Below are 23,561 nucleotides of genomic sequence, written 5' to 3' on the forward strand. Positions count from 1 at the left end.
AGTCAGGAAAAGGGTGATTTGGCCCGAGCTACAATAGAAAAGCTCATCTTTCCAGAAACATACGCTGGATGGGCTAACAGATTCATTCCTTTCCTGAACAAATAGGACACGATGCCTTTTGACTGTGAAGCCAAATGGCGACCACTTGTACCTATTCAAGGACTAAATGCAGGTCAAAAATTCTTTGTGTCTGGTGTCTTCCACTTGTATGGTGTCTGTTGACTTTCTCTGTCCTCTAGCCATAATTATATTTGATCTAGGACAGAAAGATCATTTCTGATCAAGTATCTTATAATATGCCAAAGATTAACTTCTTTATGGTCAGGGTATACTTCAGTGGATGACACACACCCCTTTAATTTCCCGCTCTGAAACTCTTCACAGAATTCCTCATTCATTATTAGTATGCCAACATGTTTTTGTTGATGAAATGCTTACAGCTAGATATCTGTATGAGTCTAGAAGAAACTCAAGTAGCAGGTGTTTTGGTTAGGGTTTTACTGCTGTGATTAGACACTATGACCAAGGCAGCTCTTATAGGACAGCATTCAATTGGGGCTGATTTACAGGTTCAGAGGTTCAGTCCATTATCATCAAGGTGGGAGTATGGAAACGTCCAGGCAGGCATGGTGCAGGAGGAGCTGAAAGTTCAATATCTTGTTTGGAAGACTGTCTTCTAGGCATCTAGGACAAGGGTGTCAAAGCCCAACCCACAAGGACACAGTTCCTCCAACAAGGCCACACCTACTCCAACAAGGCCACCCCTCCAAATAGTGCCACTCCCTGGGCCAAGTATATTCAAATCATCACAATGGACAGTTAAATATGGGTTTTATTTAATAAGCTGCTTTCCAGAGCAGGCATATGCTTTTGCTGATACTTCTAGTTTCTGAACATTCTCTTAATCAGATATTTTATCTGTTAGAGGAAGAGTGAGAGATCTGTCACTTTCCCCAAGATAATTAGCAATGTTTCAAAGCAAATTCAGCTATGTAGAGTACTACACTGAGCTCACCTTGGTATCAAATACATATCATTTGTTTCCATCTCAAAGAACATTTAATGTACTTATTTTTCCTAGACAGGGTCTCACTGTGTAGACCAGGTGACCATTCTGTTTCAGGTTTTCTGAGTGCTGGAATTACAGGAGTGTGACATCAGGTCTGTTTTAAATTTACCTTTTCATTTAAAAATTATTAAAATTGTACAAAACTCCTTCAGATCAATCAATGCCTGCTGGTTAAACTTAAAAACCAAGCATAAATAACCAACTGGGATTTCCCAAGACAGCCTAGTCTAGGGAGCAAACTCCTTTTCTTTTTTTTTTTTTTTTAAGCAAAAAATATTACCTTATTTACTGTTTCTCAGTATTACAAAGAAAAGACAATACAATCGTTTCACATTAAATGTGGGAGTAAAAAATGATATTTAAAGGTTTTACTTTTTTTGAAAAATTTTTATTAGGCATTTTCTTTATTTACATTTCAAATGTTATCCCTTTTCCTGGTTTCCCCTCCAGAAACTCCCTATCCCCTCCCTCCTATCCCCGCTTCTATGACAATTTCCTCACCAACCTACCCTCTCTGGCTTCCCTCTATACTGGGGCATTGAGCCTTCCCAGGACCAAGGGCCTCTCCTGCCATTGATGTCCATCAAGGCCATCCTCTGCTACACATGGGGATGGAGCCATGGGTCCCTCCATGGGTACTCTTTGGTTAGCAGTTTAGTCCCTGGGAGCTGGTGAGGGTGGGGGGCTCTGGTTGGTTGATATTGTTTTTCTTCCTATGGGGTTGCAAACCCCTTCAGCTCCTTCAGTCCTTTCTCTAACTCCTCCATTGGGGACCCTATGCTCAATCCAATGGTTGGATGTGGCAGAGCCTGTCAGGAGACAGCTATATCAGGCTCCTGTCAACAAACACTTCTTGGCATCCACAATCGTGTCTGGGTTTGGTGACTGCATATGGGATGGATCTCCAGGTAGGGCAGTCTCTGGATAGCCTTTCCTTCATTCTCTGCTTTATACTTTGTATCTCCTCCCTGGAAATTTTGTTACCCCTTCTAAAAAGGACCAAGTATCCACATTCTGATCTTCCTTCTCCTTGAGCTTCATGTGGTCTGTGAATTGTATCTTGGGTATTCCTAGCTCCTGGGTTAATATCCACTTATCAGTGAGTGCATCCCATGTGTGTTCTTTTGTGATTGGATCACCTTACTGAGGACATTTTCTAGTTCCATCCATTTGCCTAAGAATTTCATGAAGTCATTGTTTTTAGTAGCTGAGTAGTACTCCATTATATAAATGTACTACATTTTCTGTATACGTTCTGCTGTTGAAGGACATCTGGGTTCTTTCCAGCTTTTGCCTATTATAAATAAGGTTTTCTCCTTTTCTATTTGCTTTGGTTACCCACCTCTCTGCTTTTGCCTTGGCTCCTCCTCTCCCTCCTCCTCTCATCTAGTTATGCCCCTAGCCAGGCCCAGGCCCCTCCTCACCTATACCCGGATCCTAGCCCCGCCCCTGGCCCTGCCCCCTGCGGGTACCCTTTCGGGTTTCTTCTTGCTCCTGTTTTGCCCCGCCCAGAGCATAGCTTAGCGGAAGTGCAGGAGGTTGGCCGCTCTGGCCCTCTGGAGGACTTGTCGTCAGTGACCCCAGCTCTCCTCTGCTCTTGTTGGCTGTGAGCTAGCGAGTGACTACAAGAGCCGGTCCAGCTGCCACGCTCTGCTTCTTCAGCTCTGGGTTTTTAGGCCATGGGGCAGCAGTATGTGTGGCCGCTCCTGTCCGGGTGAGTTGGAGAGCGAGCCAGAGCTAAGGGCTGGCTCTCCGGGGGAGGCTTCGCAGATTTAGTCGCCTTTGTACGGCAGCCCCCTGCTTCGCTGCCCCGTGGTCTCAGCGGCATGCGTCCTGACTTTGCTCTTCTTTTGCAACAGCACCTTCTATTCGGCCTTGACGTCCCACGACTCCCCCCTTCCCCACCGTTTGTCTCCTGTTTATTTTCTTTCTTGGAACCGGGTGTAGTGTGGGGATGTGCCACCGTATTTACTGTGTAGGGTATTTTCTCAAGTCACACAGAAGTGACAGTTTTTGTATCTGGGCTCCGGGTAGCTTTTCAGCCAGCTTTAGTAGCATGACCGGAGCATAAGTGCAAATAGTAACTTTTTAAGAGTGCCTTTCACTGCAATTGTACCTCGGTAGAAAGAAATGTGGTAGCACCCATATTATGAACTTTGGCTTATGTAATTCCTTTCCCCAGTACCATACACAAAACTTCAATTGCCTTCTCCCTCCCCCATGAAATGCTTCACTGAAGTACTTTTTGGGCGATGAAATGTTTACTGTTAAGACATCTGTGTGGTCTAGAAGCCCCTCCGCAGTGGAACGCACCCTTGTTCCATCTGCAAGTTCCTTATGCCTTACAGTCTGTTGTAGAAGGTTCCTGCAAAGGCATAGAATGTTTTTGTTCTAAATGAATAGTTACCGTTGGAGCTAGAGCGATGGCTCCACAGTTTTAAGAACCTATACTGCTCTTAAAGGACTGTCTGAGAGGACAAAGTTCTGCTTCCTGGGTGGCTCATAATTAACTTCGGCTCCAAGGAATCTGATAGTTTCTTCTGGATTCACTGGACACTTATACTTACGTGGGCATACATAGATACGTAATTAAAAATACATCTTAAAAAGAATAGTGCCTTTTCTGCAGAAATCGCCAACATTGTATCCAACGATTTGATTTTCAGGTATTTTTGTTACACATTGAAGTTGCCTTGTTTCTCTTTTTTCTTTTGTGGTAAATTCTAGCATCTGCTCACATATTCATTGTTGTTGCTTTTTAATGATGGCAAATTCTAAATTATAGGCGTGTATATTAACAAAGATAATTTGATCTTGGGAGATTCTGTAATTACTGACCTTTGGCTTGTCCCTATTTCACTCCACATTTCAACATGTAAACTGCCAGGACCAAAGTGGACAGGACTGATCTGAGGTCTCCCGTTTCTAGATCCAGTCCCGGATGGATATTACCATAGTGAAAGGGATCGGAGCCAAGGTCATGCACAAGTGTGGAAAGAGATCTGAGACTGTTTGTGGAAGGAAAGGGGCGGGTGTGCCTTGGTTGATGTGATTGGGCCATGTCCAGTCCCTTTGCTCCTCTAGTGTTGTCCTGTGTTCCTACTACTGCAGTGCCAATTTAGCAGTTGGGTGGTTTTCTCTGTCTCAACATCATTTCTTTAAAAAGAGAGCTTTCAAAGGTATTGTATACTTGATTATTCCGAGTCCTACGCTGAATGTTTCAATTTTGTGCACTTCAAATGTGTGCACTTATGTGTACACTAGATTTCTAAATGATCTCTATCACTCATTTTTGTCTTCTCTTTTGGATAAGCTGACTAAGTTATGAGCTTCATTATGGCAGTTGTGTACCACTGGTTCTGTTGTTGGTTCTAGCCCCACGCTCCTCCCCTGGCTTAGTGTGCTGGTCAGCGCCTCTCCTCCACTCCCGGCTCTTCTGCTTCATGGCACTGTGGTCTGTTACTGTCGTTCCCTCTCTGCCGTCCTGCAGCCTTTCCTTAACTGCTTTTTTCCCTTTTTTTCCTCTTAACCCTTTTCTGCTCTCACGGTCCTGTTTTAGTTTAATGACCTACACTTATGTACATGTAAATGTAAATGTACATGTACATATATATGTATATATACACACATATATATGTGTGTATATATACATACACACACACACACACATAAATCTAGCATCCACAAACATGCTGTATTTGTCTGAGCCTGGAATACATTGCTTAGCATGGTGTGCTGACTAGTTTTTATGTCAACTTGATACTAGCTGGAATCATCTCAGAGGAGGGAATCTCAATTCAGAAAATGCCTCAGTCAGATGGGGATTTAGGTAATCCTGTAGGGCATTTTCTTAACTAGTGGGGGGGCCTGGCTCATTACTGGGTGGTAACATCCCTGGACCAGTGGTTCTGGGTGTTAGAAGAAAGCAGGCTGAATAAGCCATGACAAGCTAGCCCATAAGCGGCACTCCTGCCCCGCCCTTTCATCAGCTCTTGCCCCCAGGTTCCTGTCCAGTTTGAGTTCCTACTCTGTCTTCCTTCAGTAATGAATAGTGATAGGAAAGTGTAAGCTAAATAAACCCTTTGTTCCCCAAGTTGCTTTTGGTCATGATGTTTCATCACAGCAATAGAAACCCTAACTAAGACATAGTAACTGCTAGTTCCTGGTTTCCCACAAATGTCAGAGCTTTCCTGTTATAGGTTTCTGTGTGTCCGTGTGCCACGGTTTCCTCTATCTGAGTTATTGGTGTCTGTCTAGGCTGCTTCCATTTGCTTGCTGGTATGAATGGTGCAGCAGGGAACATGAGTGTCTATGCATCTTTTTGGTAGGGCCTAGGGCCTTCTACTGTTACCTATTTCTCCCACCTCCCAAAACTTATCTCTTCTCATAGACTCAAAGTTATTTATCACCCTCAATTTAGCACTTGTACATTTTGCAGAAACTAGGTGGGCTTACTTTTTCCAGCTTGAGAAAGTCCTATATGTGAATGCTACATAAATCTTACTGAGTTTTACTTCAGTGCCTGCTCTCCTTGGCTTAGAAGCTCTCACAAGTACTTTCCAGGTAATGGAATTAAATACAAGTTTACTAGCCTGGATCTCAAGGATTTGAATCTAAGTTTACTTTATGAGTAAAATAATCTGTTGCTGTTACTGGGAAGCACTGTTCTGGGCACTGGTTATCCTGTAGGCAGTGTGGGTCAGGTATTCGTACCAATCCTTAAGTAAATACTTAAGACAAAGTGATATTGAGGCCTACTATGCATTTTTAAATTTCTGTGCCAGAGACACAAACCCAACCAGACCAAGCAGAAGTGTTTAGTGATGGTCCCTACATGATAGCAGTGGTGGCCAGGAGGGGACTGCTGGGTGAAGGAGAAGGCTCTTTGCCTCAGAGACAGCTTCTCAGCCCTGGCATTGATGCTGTTGGTAAAATATAGACCCACTGATCCTGCAACCATCAGGGTGGCTTTTAAAAAGTTCGTCCCTCCTCCTTTGGAAAATGGCAGCTGAGGCAAAATCTCTTGATTTAAACAAAATGTTGTAAAATAAATGTTGACTACATAGGAACAAAGTAATAACAAAAGACACTCACAAAGCAGGCATAAGTTCTTCTTAGCATTTATTGTGAGCTACAGTGTTTATCTCTTTCAGATAGGTACAGGTTCTGGTGCCTCTGTGGTGGTCTGTGCCTGTCACTTCCTGATGTGTCCTCAAGTCCTCACCTCTCTGTTAAGCTTCGGGTCTTTTCTTCATTTGTTACTTAATGTTTCCGCTTTATGTCACAGCATATGCAACCTAAAAATCAATTCGTATTTATCCTATAAAGTTATTCTTGCTGAAAGTCCTCTTTGTTTCCAGAGTTTTCACTTCACAACCCAGTAAACCAAGTGGCTGTTTTCCATCAGTTCACCTGAGCTGCTTATTTGCCTTTTGACCTAATCACCCTGAGGGCTGCTGGGGCAATCTCTTATCACCTACATTGCTTGCACACTTTCCAATACAGCTGTGTGACTTTGTAAACTTGTATTTGCTTTATTGGATAATTTGTAAGGAAGTTTCTGACATTTTTATTTTTCTAAGATTGTGGTGTTTTGTTTTTGTTATTGTTTGTTTGTTTGTTTGTTTGAGACTCTGTAGACTGGTCTAGCCTTGAACCTGCCTCTGCTTCCCCAGTGCTGGAACTAAAGGCATGCACCTTAGTGTATATTGTATGATTTCCATGTCCTGCCTTCAGTTTCTTCTATAATAGGACTCTGATGAAGCAAATATTCTGCATTTTGAGCCAGGTTCTAGTGTACACATGATTCTTATACAGGCCGCCATTGAAAAACTAATTTCACATCACCTTACATAGTCTTGATGATAACTGAACAAGGACTTCTGAACTCCCTGAGATGTGTGGAGCCTTCCCCTGTTCCCTAAGGGCAGCTTTGGAGGTAGCAGAAAAGGGAGAGATGATAAATTTGGAATTATTTGTAGCTTGAACTCTCAAATATCATACTTCATTTTGGTTGTAATAGGGATTGAGCCAAATGCTGCATCATTGAGCTCAAGCCCCAAGGTCCCAGCCCTAAGATCAGTTTTTAAATAATAAGTTTAGTATGCATAGCACTACATGGAAACAATATGGTTACTATAGACAATGGCGGAGGACGTAGTTCCATTTAACTTTTCTTCCCTTGTGATCCCTCTGGTATCTTTGTGCCTGCAAGTGCCTTGTGCTTTGCACTTGGATGTGGTAGGTGTGGCCTATCTTATTTTGAGGCCAGCAGACCTGATTCTCAAATTAAACTGGGATTTGAAGCTAGGCCCACATTTTTCATGCCCCCGTGTGTCTCAGGTAGTGCTTAAATTGTGACTTGATTTTTCCTGTCTTGCAGCACCCTCCGAGGCTTTGAGCTGGCATTTAGGCACTGGCCTAGTTAAGAACTCCATAATATTTTGGACAACTTGGCTTGTACTTTGTAGTAGTCATTTTGTGACACTTTAAATAAAATCCCATGCCTGTGCCTCACTTCCATAATTTAAACTTAACTGGGGTTGTTATGACCAGAGTTTTGTTTATTTGCTGGAGTCTTCAGCAGATTCTAGTGTACCCACATGGGGGACACTTGAGTCTTTAGCAGATTCTAGTGTACACACACAGGACACTGGGGCTTTCAGTAGTGTACACACATGGGACACTGGGGTTTTCAGTAGTGTACACACACAGGGACACTGGGGTTTTCAGTAGATTCTAGTGCACACACACGGGACACTGGGATCTTTAGCAGATTTTGGTGTACACACACAGGGACACTGGGGTTTTCAGTATTGTACACACATGGGGCACTGGGGTTTTCAGTAGATTCTAGTGTACACACACATGGGACACTGGGATCTTTAGCAGATTCTGGTGTACTCATACAAGGGACACTGTTGTTTTCAGTAGATTCTAGCTGACAGACACATGGGAAACACTGGAGTCTTCAGCAGAGAGTATTGTATTGTATCCTTAACAAATTAGTAGGAAAAATTATAGATTCCATATCTTCACACACAAAATAAATAATTAAAATGCAAATTAAAATTTTACAGACTTTGATTTGTAAAATATATTTAGATTACAGAAAATTAAATGGAAATTTTGTACAAAAAATTTAATAAATATCTAATGGCATGTACAGTGTTGTACAGATTAGTTTGAACAAATCTCCACTATTCATTCCTCTCTCCTCCTAAATCTCTGACAGCTGTTTATCTTTCTGTGAATTTCAGAATTCTGCTATTTTCAAAATATCCTACAGTTGAAATCTCACAGTGTTAGTCTCTTCAGATTAACTTCCTAGGAGTACACATTATTTAATTTTCATTCTATTATTTGTGGGATGTTTATGTCCGTAGCTCATTTATTTTTATGGCTTATATTCTTGTGTGCATTTATTTAAGGACACCTTGGTTATGCCTGTGTTTTGGATTTATACATGAGGCTAATAAAATGCATATGTAAGTTTGGAAGTTTTCTTGTAAGTATCCGGCTCATTTAAATCAAACTCAGAGTAGGACTATTGGATTATATGGTATTATAGAGAGCTATCCTCAATTCATCATCTTTACACACACACACCACACACCACACACACACACACACACACACACACGGTGCATTCCGAGCCTGGGGTTGTTGACTGTTGACAATCTTCTGTAGAGAGTTCGAGAGACCTCCTGCACCTCCTAGCCTTTGTCTATAATTCTGTGCTAATTGCACATGACCTTACAGTCTTGGAAGGTGCTAGAGAGGATAGATCATGGAAGGCTAACAGAAGCAGGGACTTCATCCATGCAACTATGGGAAAGTTGACATTTTTGTTGGGACAAAACATTCTGGTGGTGTGGCTGCTTAAGGTTACCCACACCTAAGCACTCTGTAAATAACCCCTCATATATGTTCTGTAAGTAACCTCTCATACGTGTACTATAGGTAACCCCTCATACATGCTCTGTAAGTAACCCCAACACAAATTTTGTTTCCCCAGGTTGCACTAATGGAATTATTTTGGTTAATCTTTGATGTCCTTTAACTAGGAGGTTGGTATTTGTTTCCATCCCCAAGAAAGTTCCCAAAACACATGGGAGGAGGGTGTTTAGTTTTGAAAGAAACTGCCAAAGTCCTTTCAAACGGATGCATCCGTTCATTGCTGTGCCCGCCAACAGTAAATGAGTTTTAAATCTGTTTTTCAAGTTTTTGTTCCAGTAACCTTTAGAAGAGGCTTTAAGGCTTTATAGAGTTTGTACATTGAGACATAACAACCTGTTATCACGCTCCTCTACATTTGTTCCAGGTTCAGCTCATTCAGAAGAGCCAGTGTTATTCTGCAACATCTGGTAAGTTTGGAGTTTCTTTTGTTGGGATTGATAGTTTATAATGCAGCTTAAGAATGCCACTCTTAGGTAAATATACAGCACTGGGTTGGCAGGTTTCTCTGGTCCCCTAACTACTGTTGACCATCTCCTAATCACTTGTCACCTCCTACACACTCTTAGTGTGATAAGGCTTCTATAATGAATGTGGGTAAATCCTACTGTCCCAGTTTTAAATATTGAGTGTGCAACTTAATCTTGAATAAATTCTTGGTTTCTGATAACTTGCCTTTTGATATATATGATATTGATATATATCATACCTATATCTATCTATATCTATATATCTGCAAATATGATGAGGATAGTATTTATTATGTAGAGTTCCTAAATGTTAATTCTAAAAAATTAGCATGTGGGTTGGAGAAATAGCTTGGCAGTGGTTAAGATACTGGCTGCTCTTACAGAGGACCTAGGTTCATTTCCTAGGATGGATGGGTCACAACAGTATGTAAATTCAGTTCCAGTGTATCTGATGCCCTCTTACGGCCTCTGTAGGTACTGTAAGAATTTGGTACAAAGACATACATGCAGACAAAGCGCCCCAACACATAAAAATCTTAAGCTGTTATAGTGTATAGTGTATAAATGACATCATACTTTAGCAGTTATTATGCCTATTGTACCTTGCAAAGTTAAACATTCATTGTTTATCAGATTATAGGAAGATAATTTTTATTCAGTTTTGTATCTTTTGAAGAACCTGATGAACACACCTTAGTATGAATAAGCCACCTGCTATAGTACTATATGAGGTGCTATGCTAAGTACTTCATATATGTGATAGCTCATTTAATTCTCATCATAGTCCTATGAAAGCCTATAGCTCTCATGTAGTTCTAAAGCCTTCAGTAAAGTATTTTGTTGTTAATTTGTGGTAAGCGCTTTGTGACAAGATCTGATCAGAACATAGATGCAGCTCCTTTTGTCTTTAGTCTGGCACTTGACTGTGCCAAGGGCAGCACCGTCTTAAAAGAAGTTTCACAGTGTTTTCTTCAGCTATGCTATGTAGGAGTTTGTGTCCATGGTATGCATTTACTCACAGATGGGACTCAGTCAGAAAACAGAATGGCTCATATTTGTCGAGTTGATGAAGAAGCCTATTTTCTTCTGTACTAAGTTACAGGGACAATTGTGAACTAGATTTTTCTGGTGGAAAATTCAAATTGAAAGGATGCATGCTTTTCTTTATTCAATAGGCTTTCTTAAAACTCTCCTAAGTGTTTATCATTTTTATCTGGTAATGAATTGTCATAAGAATTATATACACATGATTTCACAAAGGAAAATGTAAATATGTTTAATGCTGTCAAAGTATAGTTCTCTAGGTATTAAGCATATGTGAGCTATATGATTTTAATTGGCATATTCCAGATAAAAATTTAAATTTACTTATTTTTAAATTTTTGCCATCTTGAGGATTGAATTGAGGAATTCACATATGCTAGGCAAGCACTTCACTGAGCTGCAGTTTTAAAATTTAAACTGACTTCCAATTTTAGTTTATGTTTAGGATCCATTTTACTATTTTTAATTATGTCTCTGTGTTGGGTCTCTGTATATGTCTGTGGATGTGAATGCAGATGTTCATAGTGGCAGATTCTTCTGGAGTTGGAGTTATAGGCACTTATGAGGAATTGAACTCAGGTCCTGTGTAAGAACAGTACACATTCTTAACCACTGAGCCATTTCACCATGCCCATGCTCTATGACTTCCAATTTTATATGATACCCTGTTCTTATGTATTGCAACTCTTTTTGGTGGGGTGAACCTGGGAGAGTGGAGCTTAAAAATAGCCAACTGTATTCAGAGCGTCAGACAGTTTATATTCTGAGGGCAATTTTTAAGTGGTATGCAAAGGTCATATGAATAAAGTTTACTTGAGTTTAAGTTGTAAACAAGAAGACAACTGGTTTGGAAATGTCATTCTGAGTAATAAAGGGTGTCTTATTCAGGGTTTCTATTACTGCACAAATATGCAAGTTAGGGAGGAAAGGGTTTACTCAGCTTACGCATTCACATTGCTGTTCATCACCAAAGGATGTCAGGACTGGAACTCAAGCAGATCAGGAAGCAGGAGCTGATGCAGAGGCCATGGAGGGATGTTACTTACTGGCTTGCTTCCCCTGCCTTGCTCAGTTTGCTTTCTTATAGAACACAGGACACCAGCCCACAAGGGGCCATGTCCCCTTGATCACTAATTGAGAAAATGCCTTACAGCAGGAGCTCATGGAGGCATTTCCTCAAATGAAACTCCTTTCTCTGTGATAACTCTAGCTTGTGTCAAGTTCTAGCTTGTGTCAAGTTGACGCACAAAACCAGCCAGTACAAAGGGTAAGATGATGGCTGTCTAAAGTAAAAAGTGGCTGAAGGCCAGCTTTGATTGGTCAGGTTTATTGAGGAGGGGCTTGGAGGAGTCAATCACTCAGCAGACTTTTCTCTAAGGGAGTAAAACTTAATCCTCTGGGGCTGGTGACAAACTCTCTGGGGCCAGTGCAGAGCAAGGGAGCAAAACTTAGTTCTCTGGGGCTGGTGAAAGGGGGGAAACATACACACACACACACACACACACGCACACGCACACGCACACGCACACACACACACACACGCGCGCGCGCGCACACACACGCACGCACACACGCACACACACACACACGCACACGCACACGCACACACACACACACACACGCGCGCGCGCGCACACACACGCACGCACACACGCACACACGCACACACGCACACACACAGTGGATGAGGCAATGCTTCAACAAGCTCCAACAACTTTATTTTTTCTCCTACAACTTAAATATACTAGCAAAATCTTTCAAGCAATATAAAAAATACAATGTGTTACATTCTATTTTTCTTTTATGTGAATGATTACAATGATTATATGTATGTATGTATGTATACACACACACTTATCACATTCCCCATTTCCCTTACATGATTAAACATTTTCCATATTACAAGTAAAAAACTAATATTTCCAAGAACTTACATACATTCATTTCTAAGCGACTTGTTACAGATTCACAAAGTGTAAGCAAGCAACATTATTTTTCTCAGCCAGCTTCTTCTACTGGCAGGCAGCAATTTGTGGTTACAAAGAAAGGGTGATTCATCTTATTTATCTTAAAAAGTAATCTTATAAGTAATTCTTTAAAGATCATAAATCTAAACTTTTCTATTAAAAAACCGAGTCATTTCCATTTTAAATCCCCAGATTGCACACATACAACATTTTTGAAAAAAACATATCAGGAAGCTAAGGGCAAAAATTGGTACAAGAAATGATCCCTTCATCATCAGCCATCTGCTAGTACTGTTCGGGTGTCCATTGTCCTTATCCCCTGTCCTCAGAAGTCCTTCACTCAGTTATCAAAAGTGTGCCTTTTAAATTGTTCCCCAAGGTTTTCTATATCAAAACCATTAAAGAAAACCTATTGACCTAACTTTACTAGCAATCTACATCTCTAAATTCTTTTCAAAGGGTAGTGGTTGAATCATTAATCTGCTCCAGCAGCAGTACTTGGAAAATATCAATCACTATTATTGTAAGTGCCAAGAATACTACCCAGTGAGGAGATGGAAACCCTTTAGAGTTTTCATACAGCTCATAGATTGTGAAGGATCTGATGACCAGGAAGGCAACAAGCAGAGAAAAACTCCACAAGGGCAAGAAGTCCTTAGGACATAAAGCACTTAGGGCTCTGCCTCTCCAAGGCACACACATCATGATTGTGCTAACCAGTGGGCAGCATTCCATGAGTTCTAATGCTGTTTTGCTGTTCCTCTTGCACAGCATTCAATAAAACCCACTTTTATTATTATATGAAGTAGGCACAAAAGCACATTCTAAGAATAATTCAAGTCATGGAGGAACAGAGATTACAACTCTTGTTTGCTTGGCGTTTTATCACAAGGTCTCAGAAATCTCACAGTTTCATTTGTGGACTGTGAGGTTTAAAATATTGTCTGTAGATAAAAGAAGGTGTTAAGATGGTGGTGCTGTAAGCCCTGGCAGTTGTGTATGTGTGTCTGAATCATACAAAGCTGCTGTGTAGTTAGACTCGTGTTCTTACAGCTACAGTGCTTACTTCACATAGCATAGCTCTTTTGTTTTTAAGATTTATTTATTTATTTATTTATTATATATGTATACTGTAACTGTCTTCAGACACAAGAGAAGAGGGAATCAGATCTTATTATAGATGGTTCTGAGCCACCATGTGGTTGCTGGGAATTGAACTCAGGATCTCTGGAAGAACAGACCATGCTCTCAACCACTGAGCCATCTCTCCAGCCCCTCAGTAACTTTTTTAAGCAGTGATGCTGAAGCTCTTAGAACATTAGTGTACCATTCATACAGATATACATCAGTGTATCTAATCTGCTTCTATATGACAGTGTATAGACTGAAGACTGCTCTGTCAATCCTCTAGTTACATGAATGGTTGTGCCCAGAGACTGAGTTACCATTGTTTCTGAACTAAGTTTGGTTGCATTTTCCTTTACTCGGTGGCTCATCTGGGTTCAAGAGAGAAAGGTATGGTGGCCAAGTGTGAGTTTGCCTGAGGTGCTCCACAAAGGCCATGTGGGATTTGGTGTGGTAGTAACCTGCCACCACTGGGAACCTAGCGAGCTGGGTAGAGATGTTTCGGGAGCTCCAGGCCAGTGGATCTCCACGAGATAAAATCAGGTTGGCCATTGCTCACCAGTGCATGGCTGCCCAGGCTGCAGGGGCAGAGAGTTAGAGGCACAAGCGCAGGAACATGCCGGGTCTACTTTTTTAATACTTCCCGCAATAGTAGTCCTGTGTGAGGCCCTAAGCCAGTGTGTAGACAGCATCTTTCCAATACAGAACATGCACATCTGAAGCTCTGTGACCTGGCCTTGCTGCCTGTCTGTCTGTACTCCCATTGCACATTTTCTTGTCCAGCCTTGGTTGCACTCATGTTTACCATCTTAGTATTTCCAGACACTTATGTTTATGGTTAGTACTTGCCATTGTCCTACCTAGACTTCTCACCTCCCTCTACGTCTGTCACAGCTCAGGCCAGATGCTATTTTATTCAAGTTATCAATAGCTACTATATAGTAAGATTATTTGCTCTCTCCATTTTCTAAGCACTTAATGTAGAATTTGAGATTTGTAACAAGCTACAAGATTTCAGGTTATTTCATAGTTCAGGAAGCTCTAGGAAAGGCTCTATTGCAGATTAGAGGATTCAATCCACTTACAAATAAAATATTAGGAATTTAGGAGGTGTGCATGATTTGCTTGGAGACTCCTCCATCTGTTTAATCTGAGAACCTTTGTTAGGTGTCTCTAGGTAGCCATTCCTCTAGTTATTGCTTGAAAGACATGCACTTGGTGTGTGTTTTGCTGTGGGCGTATGATGAAACTTAATGAAGTTATTCTTTGTTCACTTAGAGAATGTCCGTGCACACCGAAGCTGCAGACGTGCTGCTAGAGAGGAGAGGCTGTGCAGGGGTCATAACGCTCAACAGACCCAGGTTCCTCAACGCCCTGAGTCTGAATATGATCCGGCAGATCTATCCACAGCTAAAGGTCCGTAATAGTCTGAATGTGTCATGTCAAGCCTTCTGAAGTCCTTTGTAGGAGAACATCCCTGGTATTTCACTGTAAGACTCTGCTGCATAAGCACCGATGATATTTCCCTGTGGAACCTGTTCCACTTACTGTCTTGGGAGACACCTCCTTCACAGAGCTCTTACATGGTTCTCTCTGTGTTCTGCCCCTTCTTCATCTCACTGACCCTTTAGACAGTGATGCTGACAGTTCCTAGAGATCAGTGTACTGAATGAAAAGGAGAAAGAAAAAGGAAGGACATGACTGCCCCTAGGAATGGTGGACACAGAGGTTTACTCTAGATAAATGGGATATCAGAGTCAGAGGCAGGATATTAGGGAGAGTTCAGGAGACTAGCAGAGTAAAGGGGAGACAGAAATGGGCAGAGTAACCAAAATGGCTGCATTATATGGGAAAGGGCAGCTGGAGGAAGGGCAGTCCAGGGCCTAGCCTGGAGAAGCTTAGGTTAGGGACAGTCTGCCAGCCACTCCCTGTAACAGGACTGAAGGATGCTGGGAGAACCTGGCAGCCAGGTCCTCATTCATAAGTTAAAATAGGCACCTCAGTTAGCCATTTGTCCTGGGTTTGAGACCTAACATACCAGTCTGATCTGCTTCTTCGGGGCAGCCTTTTGGATTGAAGACAACTTTGTCTTTCTGTTTTTGAGACAGAGACTAGCTAGAAAGCCCAGGCTGAAATCTTGCTGTGTCTCCTCCTTGCTGGGACTGGACTGTGCACCGCCATGCTCCAGAAGTCAGCTGTTTTACATTGCTTGGCCAGCTCCTCCTTCCTCTGCTGCGTCAGATCCCTTATTCCCCCCAGCCTCTTGTTCTTTAAACTTCTTAGCCATCCTTAGATCCTTAGGTAGGTTTTTAATGCTTGGGATATTAGAAAAGTATTAAAAACCTGGATCTCTGAATATTACTCTGTAGGCTGGGCATGGTAATCTCTGTACCCCAACATTCCTCAGTTGGGAGAAAATGAGAATGACGGTCTACCTCTCTGCCACTGATCTGCACCCCACACTCTTACTGTGCTGATTTTATTACTTGATCTCACAAAACTCTCATCATCCTCAAATTTAAAAGAACTTTGTAAGAACTTGCTTGTGTAAAAACTTTTTTTGTTATAACAGAGTCCTGTTTTGCATGGGAGGAAGGTTATTGATGCACAACATACCCACATTCTTTGGGTTGATTTGTTCTGTAGACTCATAAATGTATATGACACAGTGCCATTAGGCACTTATTTGTTTATCTTATCTTACAACTCTGGTGGACATTTCTGGGATGTGTACCAGACTGTACTTAGAAAATGAAATGAAATGAAATTGGTGGGACCTATTCCTCTGCATGTAATTTATGAAGGCTACTTATGTGCACACAGATGTATATGAATGTATCTTAAGTGATCTTGTAGTTACTATGCTCTCAAAAGCCGTTATCATCTTTCATGTTTGGGTAGAAGTGGGAGCAAGACCCTGACACGTTCCTGATCATCATAAAGGGAGTCGGAGGAAAGGCCTTCTGTGCTGGAGGGGACATCAAAGGTAGAATGCCTGCCCGCACTTTCGGGGAGTGGGGGACTAGAAAAGGGGAAATCATTTGAAATGTAAATAAAAAATATATCGAATAAAAAAAAAAGAAAAAAGAATGCCTGCCCGCTATAAACTGTTACCTTTCTGCAACTAATAACTATGGAAATGCTTGAGATAATTTTTGTGTGGTTTGCTTTTTAGAATTGTTTGGTGTATGTTAACAGGTTTTTGCAAGTTAAAGTTTAAAATATGGAGAATTTGTTACCATTCGAATGGAGATTTTATTTTACTACAAATATCTAGTGCTGAAGTTTAGATCTTTTGTTCTTCTCTTGTGGCATGTGTCCCGCTCCTAATATCACCAATGTCACCGCCATGTAAAAGACTTACTGTTTTCCAAACCTGCTAGGTGCTGACTCAATTACTTTCCTACCTTGTGTGAACAGAGTTAGGGTTAGAATCTATTGTGTAATACTGCTATGTGCTTAAACACACATACATGAAAATTTGCTTTTTTTTAAATATTGCTCAAATCAGTTTACATATTTAACTAAGATAATAAATATTTGTTCTGTGATGAGAGTTATAAGCTCATCGCTGTCACTGCTGGTTGTCCCCGCTAAAAGGCATTTTTACAGTATGTCGCTTCTTATGGAGTTATGGCTTAGGGATTTTCCCTTGTGTTTGTTCTAATTTTACATAATTTTAAAATCATTTATGAATCAGTTTAATTATTAAAAGATGAATTTCACAAAATTTGCAAGTTTATGTAAACCATTGCATTATGAGTAGGAAGGAAAACCACATAGCTTCAGGATCAGATTCACATGCTCTCTCCGTTTAAAGGAACTGAAAGTTAAAATGGCTTCATAATGGAAAACTGAACTGCTTAAAGGGATGTGTTAACTGAATTGTGGTTTTGCCTACAACATGAATTCTCTGGGTGTGTATGCATGATGCATCTGTGCCTGTGTGTGCATGTGTGTATCTGTATGTATGTGTGAATGTCTATGTGCTTATGAATGTGTATATGAATGCTGGAATACCTGTGACTGCATAAACATGTGATATAAAATGTGTGTGTGTGTGTGTGTGTGTGTGCACCTGTATGTCTATAACTGTATGTGTGTGAGTCTGTGTGTATGCATGTTCCTATGTACCTGTATGTGTGTGTACGAGATACTGTGTGTGTGAGACTTTGTGTGAACGTGTGACTATGTACTTGTATGTGTGGCACATGTGTGTCTGTGTGCCTGTGACTGTGAGTATATTCCTGTATGCCATTTGTGTGTACCAAATACTTGTACCTGTGTGTGTTATACTTGTGTGTAGTGTGTTCATGGTATGTGTGTGTATGTGTATACACGTGTACAACTGTATGCACACTAAGAGTCAAACCTGGGTCTCATACATGCCTGTGCTCTACCTCTTAATGGGTGTACCATGAATATTGTAAAATCATTGTTCATTTCCCCCAGGGGGCCTTTTCTTTAGAGGGGGGCTACGATCTTGTCAGTCTCCACATTGGAACACCTAATGAGGTTAGCTGCTTTAACCTCATTTTTTGTAGTTGTTTTGTTTTTTCCATTTTTAATTGAATATGTTCATTTACATTCCAAATGTTATACCCTTTCCCAGAAAACCCCCAACCCATCCTCCCACCCCCTACCTCCAAGAAGATGCTCCTCCGCCCAACCCACTCCCACTTACCCTCCCCACCCCCCTTGATTTCCCTACGCTGGAGTAGCTGGGGCATCTATGGAGCCTTCATAGAACCAAGGACTGCTCCCCCCACCTATGCCCGAAAAGATGCCATATGTCATAATTTTGGCTGGAACCCCTTGGTTGATGGCTTAGTCCCGGGGGGGGGGGGGAGTGTCTGGGTGGCTGACATTGTTGTTCTTTCCATGGGACTGCAAACCCCTTCAGCTCCTCCAGTCCTCCCTCCAACTCCTCCATTGGGGACCCTGTGCTCAGTCCAATGGTTGGCTGCTAGCATCTGCCTCTGGATCTGTAAGGCTTTAACTAGCAGAGCCCTTCAGGAGACAGTTATAACAGGCTCCTTTTGGTAAGCACTTCTTGTCATCCATAATAGTGTCGGGGTGACTATTTATAGGATGAATCCCCAGGTAGGACAGTCTCTGGGTGGCCTTTCTGAAAATAAGTTGTTCTAGTTTGAGTCACTGTTCTGTGATGAAACCCTGTTACCAAAACAATTTACAAGAGGAAGGGTTTATTTTAGCCTAGGGTTCCAGGAGAAAGTCTGAGATAGGGGAGGAATGCAGGGTACTGAGAGAGCTGGGGTTATCTTCATCTTTAAGTGGAGTGAGCCTAGGAACCCTCAACACTTGCCCCAGTGACATAGTGTGTGTGTGTGTGTGTGTGTGTGTGTGTGTGTGTGTACCCGTACTTACAATAAGTAAAAGAATTTTTCTTTGAAAATTTGACATTGGGTCATGGGTTTCTGCCAAAGGATTATGTGCCACCAACATGGGTAACTTAAAACATTAAAGCCATCCGAAAGTTCCCTACTTTCAGCACTCAATGATTACAAGGTTTTCAACATCTGAGACTGTATTGACTAGAAGCCATCTTTATGATTTATAATTGCTCTTGCCTTCATTTTCTTCTCTTTCCTTCCTTCCTTAGCAATCTCAGAAGCTAAAAAAGCGGGGCAGAATTTGAGTAAAGATTTTTTCAGAGAAGAATACATCCTGAACAATGCTATTGGTATGTACGTGATCTGCTCTGAGCTCTGAAATGGAATCCAGAGATGGGACGGCACTGTAGTCTGTTAAAATGCAATCAATAGGCCATCCTCTACACCTCTCTCTCTCTCTCTCTCTCTCTCTCTCTCTCTCTCTCTCTCTCTCTCTCCCTCTCTCTCTCTCTCTCTGCCTTTCTCTGTCTCTTCTCCTTCAACGACCCTATCCATGCCCTGGATTAAAAAAAAAAAAGCAACCAAAGGACACTCTTTATGGAAACATTCATACTGATCATACTGATAAAATTACTTTCTTTGTTATAGAATAATTATATTCTATTTGTCTAAAATCAATGTGAAAATAGGGATTCTTGATCCTTTAGTTAGCTTTTTCAGAAGACAAGAAAACCTGGATCCCAGGTTTCTAAACAAAAATAAAGTACCATTTTCTATTTCTTTGGGAACTCTGGAGTGGAAATTTCTAGAGTCAGAGTTCTAGGTTTCTATGTAAGTGAAATGACATTTACTTTAGCCAAACATGTTTTTAAAAGTTAAATTAATATAATATTTGTATCCATAAGTCTAGACATAGTAGCAATATTCTGATTTTGCATAATGTTACAAGAACAATACATTTCTAAAGTTCAGCCCCCTTTGTGGTTTTCCAGCTTAGGATCACAGTTCACTGTTGAGGACTGGTGTTGATTCCTGTACTTCTGTACTGTCCATTATTGTCAGCATTCCCACGCTATCTAGTCTACATTTATGCATAAGAGGCACTTTCTAGTTTTTACTGATAGAGATGTTTGAGCCCTTGTATTTTGTATGTTAGTGACCAATTGTTGGTTTATTTAGAAATAAATATTGCATGGATATGTTATATAACTTTTTTCCAAAATTTTCCAGAAGACTCTTTTTTTATGCACATCTTTTGTTGTGACTATCCTTGGATTTTCTCTTTTAACTTAAGAATTGTTTTGCCTAGTTATATAAAATTTTCTACAGAAACCTGGAAATATGTAATCCAGATGTCTCAAGTTCAATCCCTAGGCTTGAGATGACAGGCAGGTAGGCAGGCAGGCAGGCAGACAGACAGACAGACAGGTGTCCAGAAGAGGACTGATTATACAAGAATGAGTGACTATGAGAAAGCAAGTGAGCATAGCGGGTTAGCAGCTGCGCGAGCTCAGACTGGAAAGACAGCAGCTTGTTCCACACTGCCAAGGAGAACTGACAGCTTTCATAGGCGTCTTTGCATGAATCTTCGTGGAGTTATAATTTATAGGGTAATACCATAAATGTGCAATAGTTTTTAGAAGATTAACAAGTTGTACAGCTGCATGTGTGCTGTCCACTTCAAGAGCCAGTGAACTTTTGAAGTGTGGCAAATGTATCCAAGAAACTGAATTTTAAATGTGGATAAGTTGTGTGAAGTTTCGGCTCCTCCATTTTATGCTCCTGTCTGGTTGTGCTTCCAGCCACCCGCCCAGCAACTCTTTGGATCCGTGAATGAAACACACACACACACACACACACACACACACACACACACCTCAGTTAATCTTAATATGCCGTGACTGGCTCAAGGCTGGGCAGCTTTAATCCTCTGCCCAGCTACCATAGCTTTCCCTCTGGTATTCATGATTCAACTCATTATAAATCTATGATCTATCTTTGCTGTCTTGATCCTTCTGCATGACCCCTATCTTTGCTGCCTAAGATGCTTCTGAGCAGCCCTTCTGGGCTGCATTTCTTCTTACCTACATTTTGGATGGTTTCCCCTCTACAGCTCTAAATCTGATCTATCTTCCCCAACTCCACACTCAGTCAAGGAGATCTCATCTCCTTCTTTCTGCTGTCCTAGTCCCCACAACTCTAAGGGCCCAGCACCATCTTCCTTTGCCCAGCTATTGGCCACTGGAATCTTTATTGATCAATCAAAAACCAGTTGGGGACAAGAGCCTTCAGCCTTTGTACACCCAGATTCATGATTGAATCAAAGCATTAGAACCAATCTCCAACATTGATAAAATATAGTTTTAATAGAAATGGTTTCATGTGGCCAATAAATACTCATTTTTTTCATGAAATAAAAAGAAAATAGAAAACATTTAGGTAATATGAAGATAGTATTTGGTAAAATATTAAAAGTATATATATAGGAAAGGTATATATAGAGAAAGTTAAAAGGTAAAAATTCCATATATTGTGATATTATAGTCAACAAGGAATTTGTCAGACTGGCTTAGTGTCCTGCATTAGTTATTGTCTAATGGTTTATCTTTAAAATATGCATGTCTGTAGTAGCTGATGTAGGGTGAGTGTCTATATCTCTACCACAATCAATAATTTCTTATGTAGCTTCTAAAGAACTTCACATATAGACCTTGTGAGTGTGAAGTCTGAGCTGTGGCTTGTGAGTGCTTTGCCTGTGAATACTTTGGGAATTTCCAGATGGGTCAGAATTCAGGTTCATCTTGGTCTTCACCAGTAGAAGTTAGGACTGATTCTTCCTCCTAGCCCTATACTCCCAGAAATAAGACTCAGTCTCAAAATATAGTTACAAATACCTTGGCCATATAGCTAGACTCTTCTCTGATTATATCATAAATTTAAAAAGCTCATATTCTACTCTACATTCTGCCCTGCGGCTGGTTGCCAGTGCCCAGGTACCATATGTTCATCTCATGACATAATTCCAGGAAGTCTCCTGTGCTGGGCACTCTCCCAGAATTCTTTCTGCCTCCCAGATGTCCCGCCTCCTATTTCCTGCTTAAGCCATAGGCCATCAGCTTTATTATTACCAGGTGCCATATCCATACAGACACAAGATATTCTCTCTCTATTTATCGGGTGTAGTATTGTTAGTAAACTATGACAAAAACCTTGTCCTTTATGTTTTTTATTATGTCCTGTCACCTCTCTGAGGAGAAACCCTATAAAAGGAAATAGAGACAGTAAATGTTTATGTAATAGAATTTCAAGCAGGGCTATCTGAGGGCATATATTATCTTATAGATGAAGACACATTTATGTATGACATATATGAAACACTTATCTAATATGTGTGTGTCATATATAACATACATGTCTATCACTCAGGGCTTGTTGCCTCTTCATTTAATAGTAAAGTGAATCTGAACCTGGGTCTCATCCCTCCCACTCTGCCTTTGTTCTTCTACTGTGTAATTCTCTGTGTGTCTCCAGATGCTATCATTGTATAGAAAGCAGACATGTTCTTTTAAGGGTCTGTGGCCTATAAGGTAGATGTTAGTTATTTTTCTTAGTTGCCAAATAATACAAAACTTGCATTTGTTTCTGACGCAAGACTGAGTTGTTAAATGATGAGTATTTTTACCATGATTGTATGTGACTTGGTGTTTAAATATCATTTACATTACAAACCATGTACTAGTCTTGATATTTCTTTAAGCATTATCTAAGGAAACTAAAGTACGCATAGTATGACTTTTGGAAAGAGCTATGTTTTAGATATTCTAACCAAATCTCTCTTCCAGCATCTTGTCAGAAGCCATATGTTGCCCTTATTGATGGAATCACAATGGGTGGGGTAAGTGGACCTTTTGTTATTTTCATTGTATGAATGAGTTGTATTAAAATAATGATTATTTCATAAAAATGAGACAGTGAGTGTAATATGATACAGCTCACTGGAACATATGTTCATTTCAGTTTCAGATTTTGGGAGATTTGGGATATAAAATATATTGGAGCACTTTAGACTCTTTTTTTTAATGAAACATGTTATATGAAAATATTCAGTTTTTTTCTTTTTCTTTTTTATTCGATATATTTTTTATTTACATCCCAAATGATTTCCCCTTTTCTACCCCCCCTGAAAGTCCCATAAGCCCCCTTCCCTCCCCCTGTTCTCCCACACACCCCTTCCCACTTCCCTGTTCTGGTTTTGCCCTATACTGCTACACTGAGTCTTTCCAGAACAAGGGGCCACTCCTCTGTTCTTCTTGTACCTCATTTGATGTGTGGATTATGTTTTGGGTATTCCACTTTTCTAGGTTAATATCCACTTATTAGTGAGTGAATACCATGATTGATTTTTTGAGACTGGGTTACCTCACTTAGTATGATGTTCTCCAGCCCCATCCATTTGCCTAAGAATTTCGTGAATTCATTGTTTCTAATGGCTGAATAGTACTCCATTTGGCCAGTTGTGGTGGTGCACGCCGGTAGGATTTGCTGAAGGAGGCAGAGGCAGGAGGATCACGAGTTC

The 23,561-nt window shown here is 40.8% G+C and overlaps 1 protein-coding gene across 2 annotated transcripts in view; it reads left to right on the top strand.

Moving 5' to 3' along the window:
- Window positions 1-2,608: 2,608 nt before the first annotated feature.
- Hibch (3-hydroxyisobutyryl-CoA hydrolase) overlaps window positions 2,609-23,561 on the top strand; it is a 68,837-nt gene continuing 47,884 nt past the window's right edge. The window contains exons 1-7 of one of the 2 annotated variants that reach the window (XM_052192840.1): window positions 2,609-2,783; window positions 9,087-9,138; window positions 9,393-9,435; window positions 14,910-15,047; window positions 16,533-16,617; window positions 19,255-19,335; window positions 22,828-22,880. In XM_052192840.1, coding sequence (XP_052048800.1) covers window positions 14,913-15,047; window positions 16,533-16,617; window positions 19,255-19,335; window positions 22,828-22,880 — 354 coding nt within the window. In that variant the 5' untranslated portion in view covers window positions 2,609-2,783; window positions 9,087-9,138; window positions 9,393-9,435; window positions 14,910-14,912. The remainder of the gene's footprint in view (window positions 2,784-9,086; window positions 9,139-9,392; window positions 9,436-14,909; window positions 15,048-16,532; window positions 16,618-19,254; window positions 19,336-22,827; window positions 22,881-23,561) is intronic. The other variant, XM_052192839.1, reaches the window with a different exon arrangement.

Source organism: Apodemus sylvaticus, chromosome 9 (genome assembly GCF_947179515.1).
Source record: "Apodemus sylvaticus chromosome 9, mApoSyl1.1, whole genome shotgun sequence".
Classification (NCBI taxonomy): Eukaryota; Metazoa; Chordata; class Mammalia; order Rodentia; family Muridae; genus Apodemus; species Apodemus sylvaticus.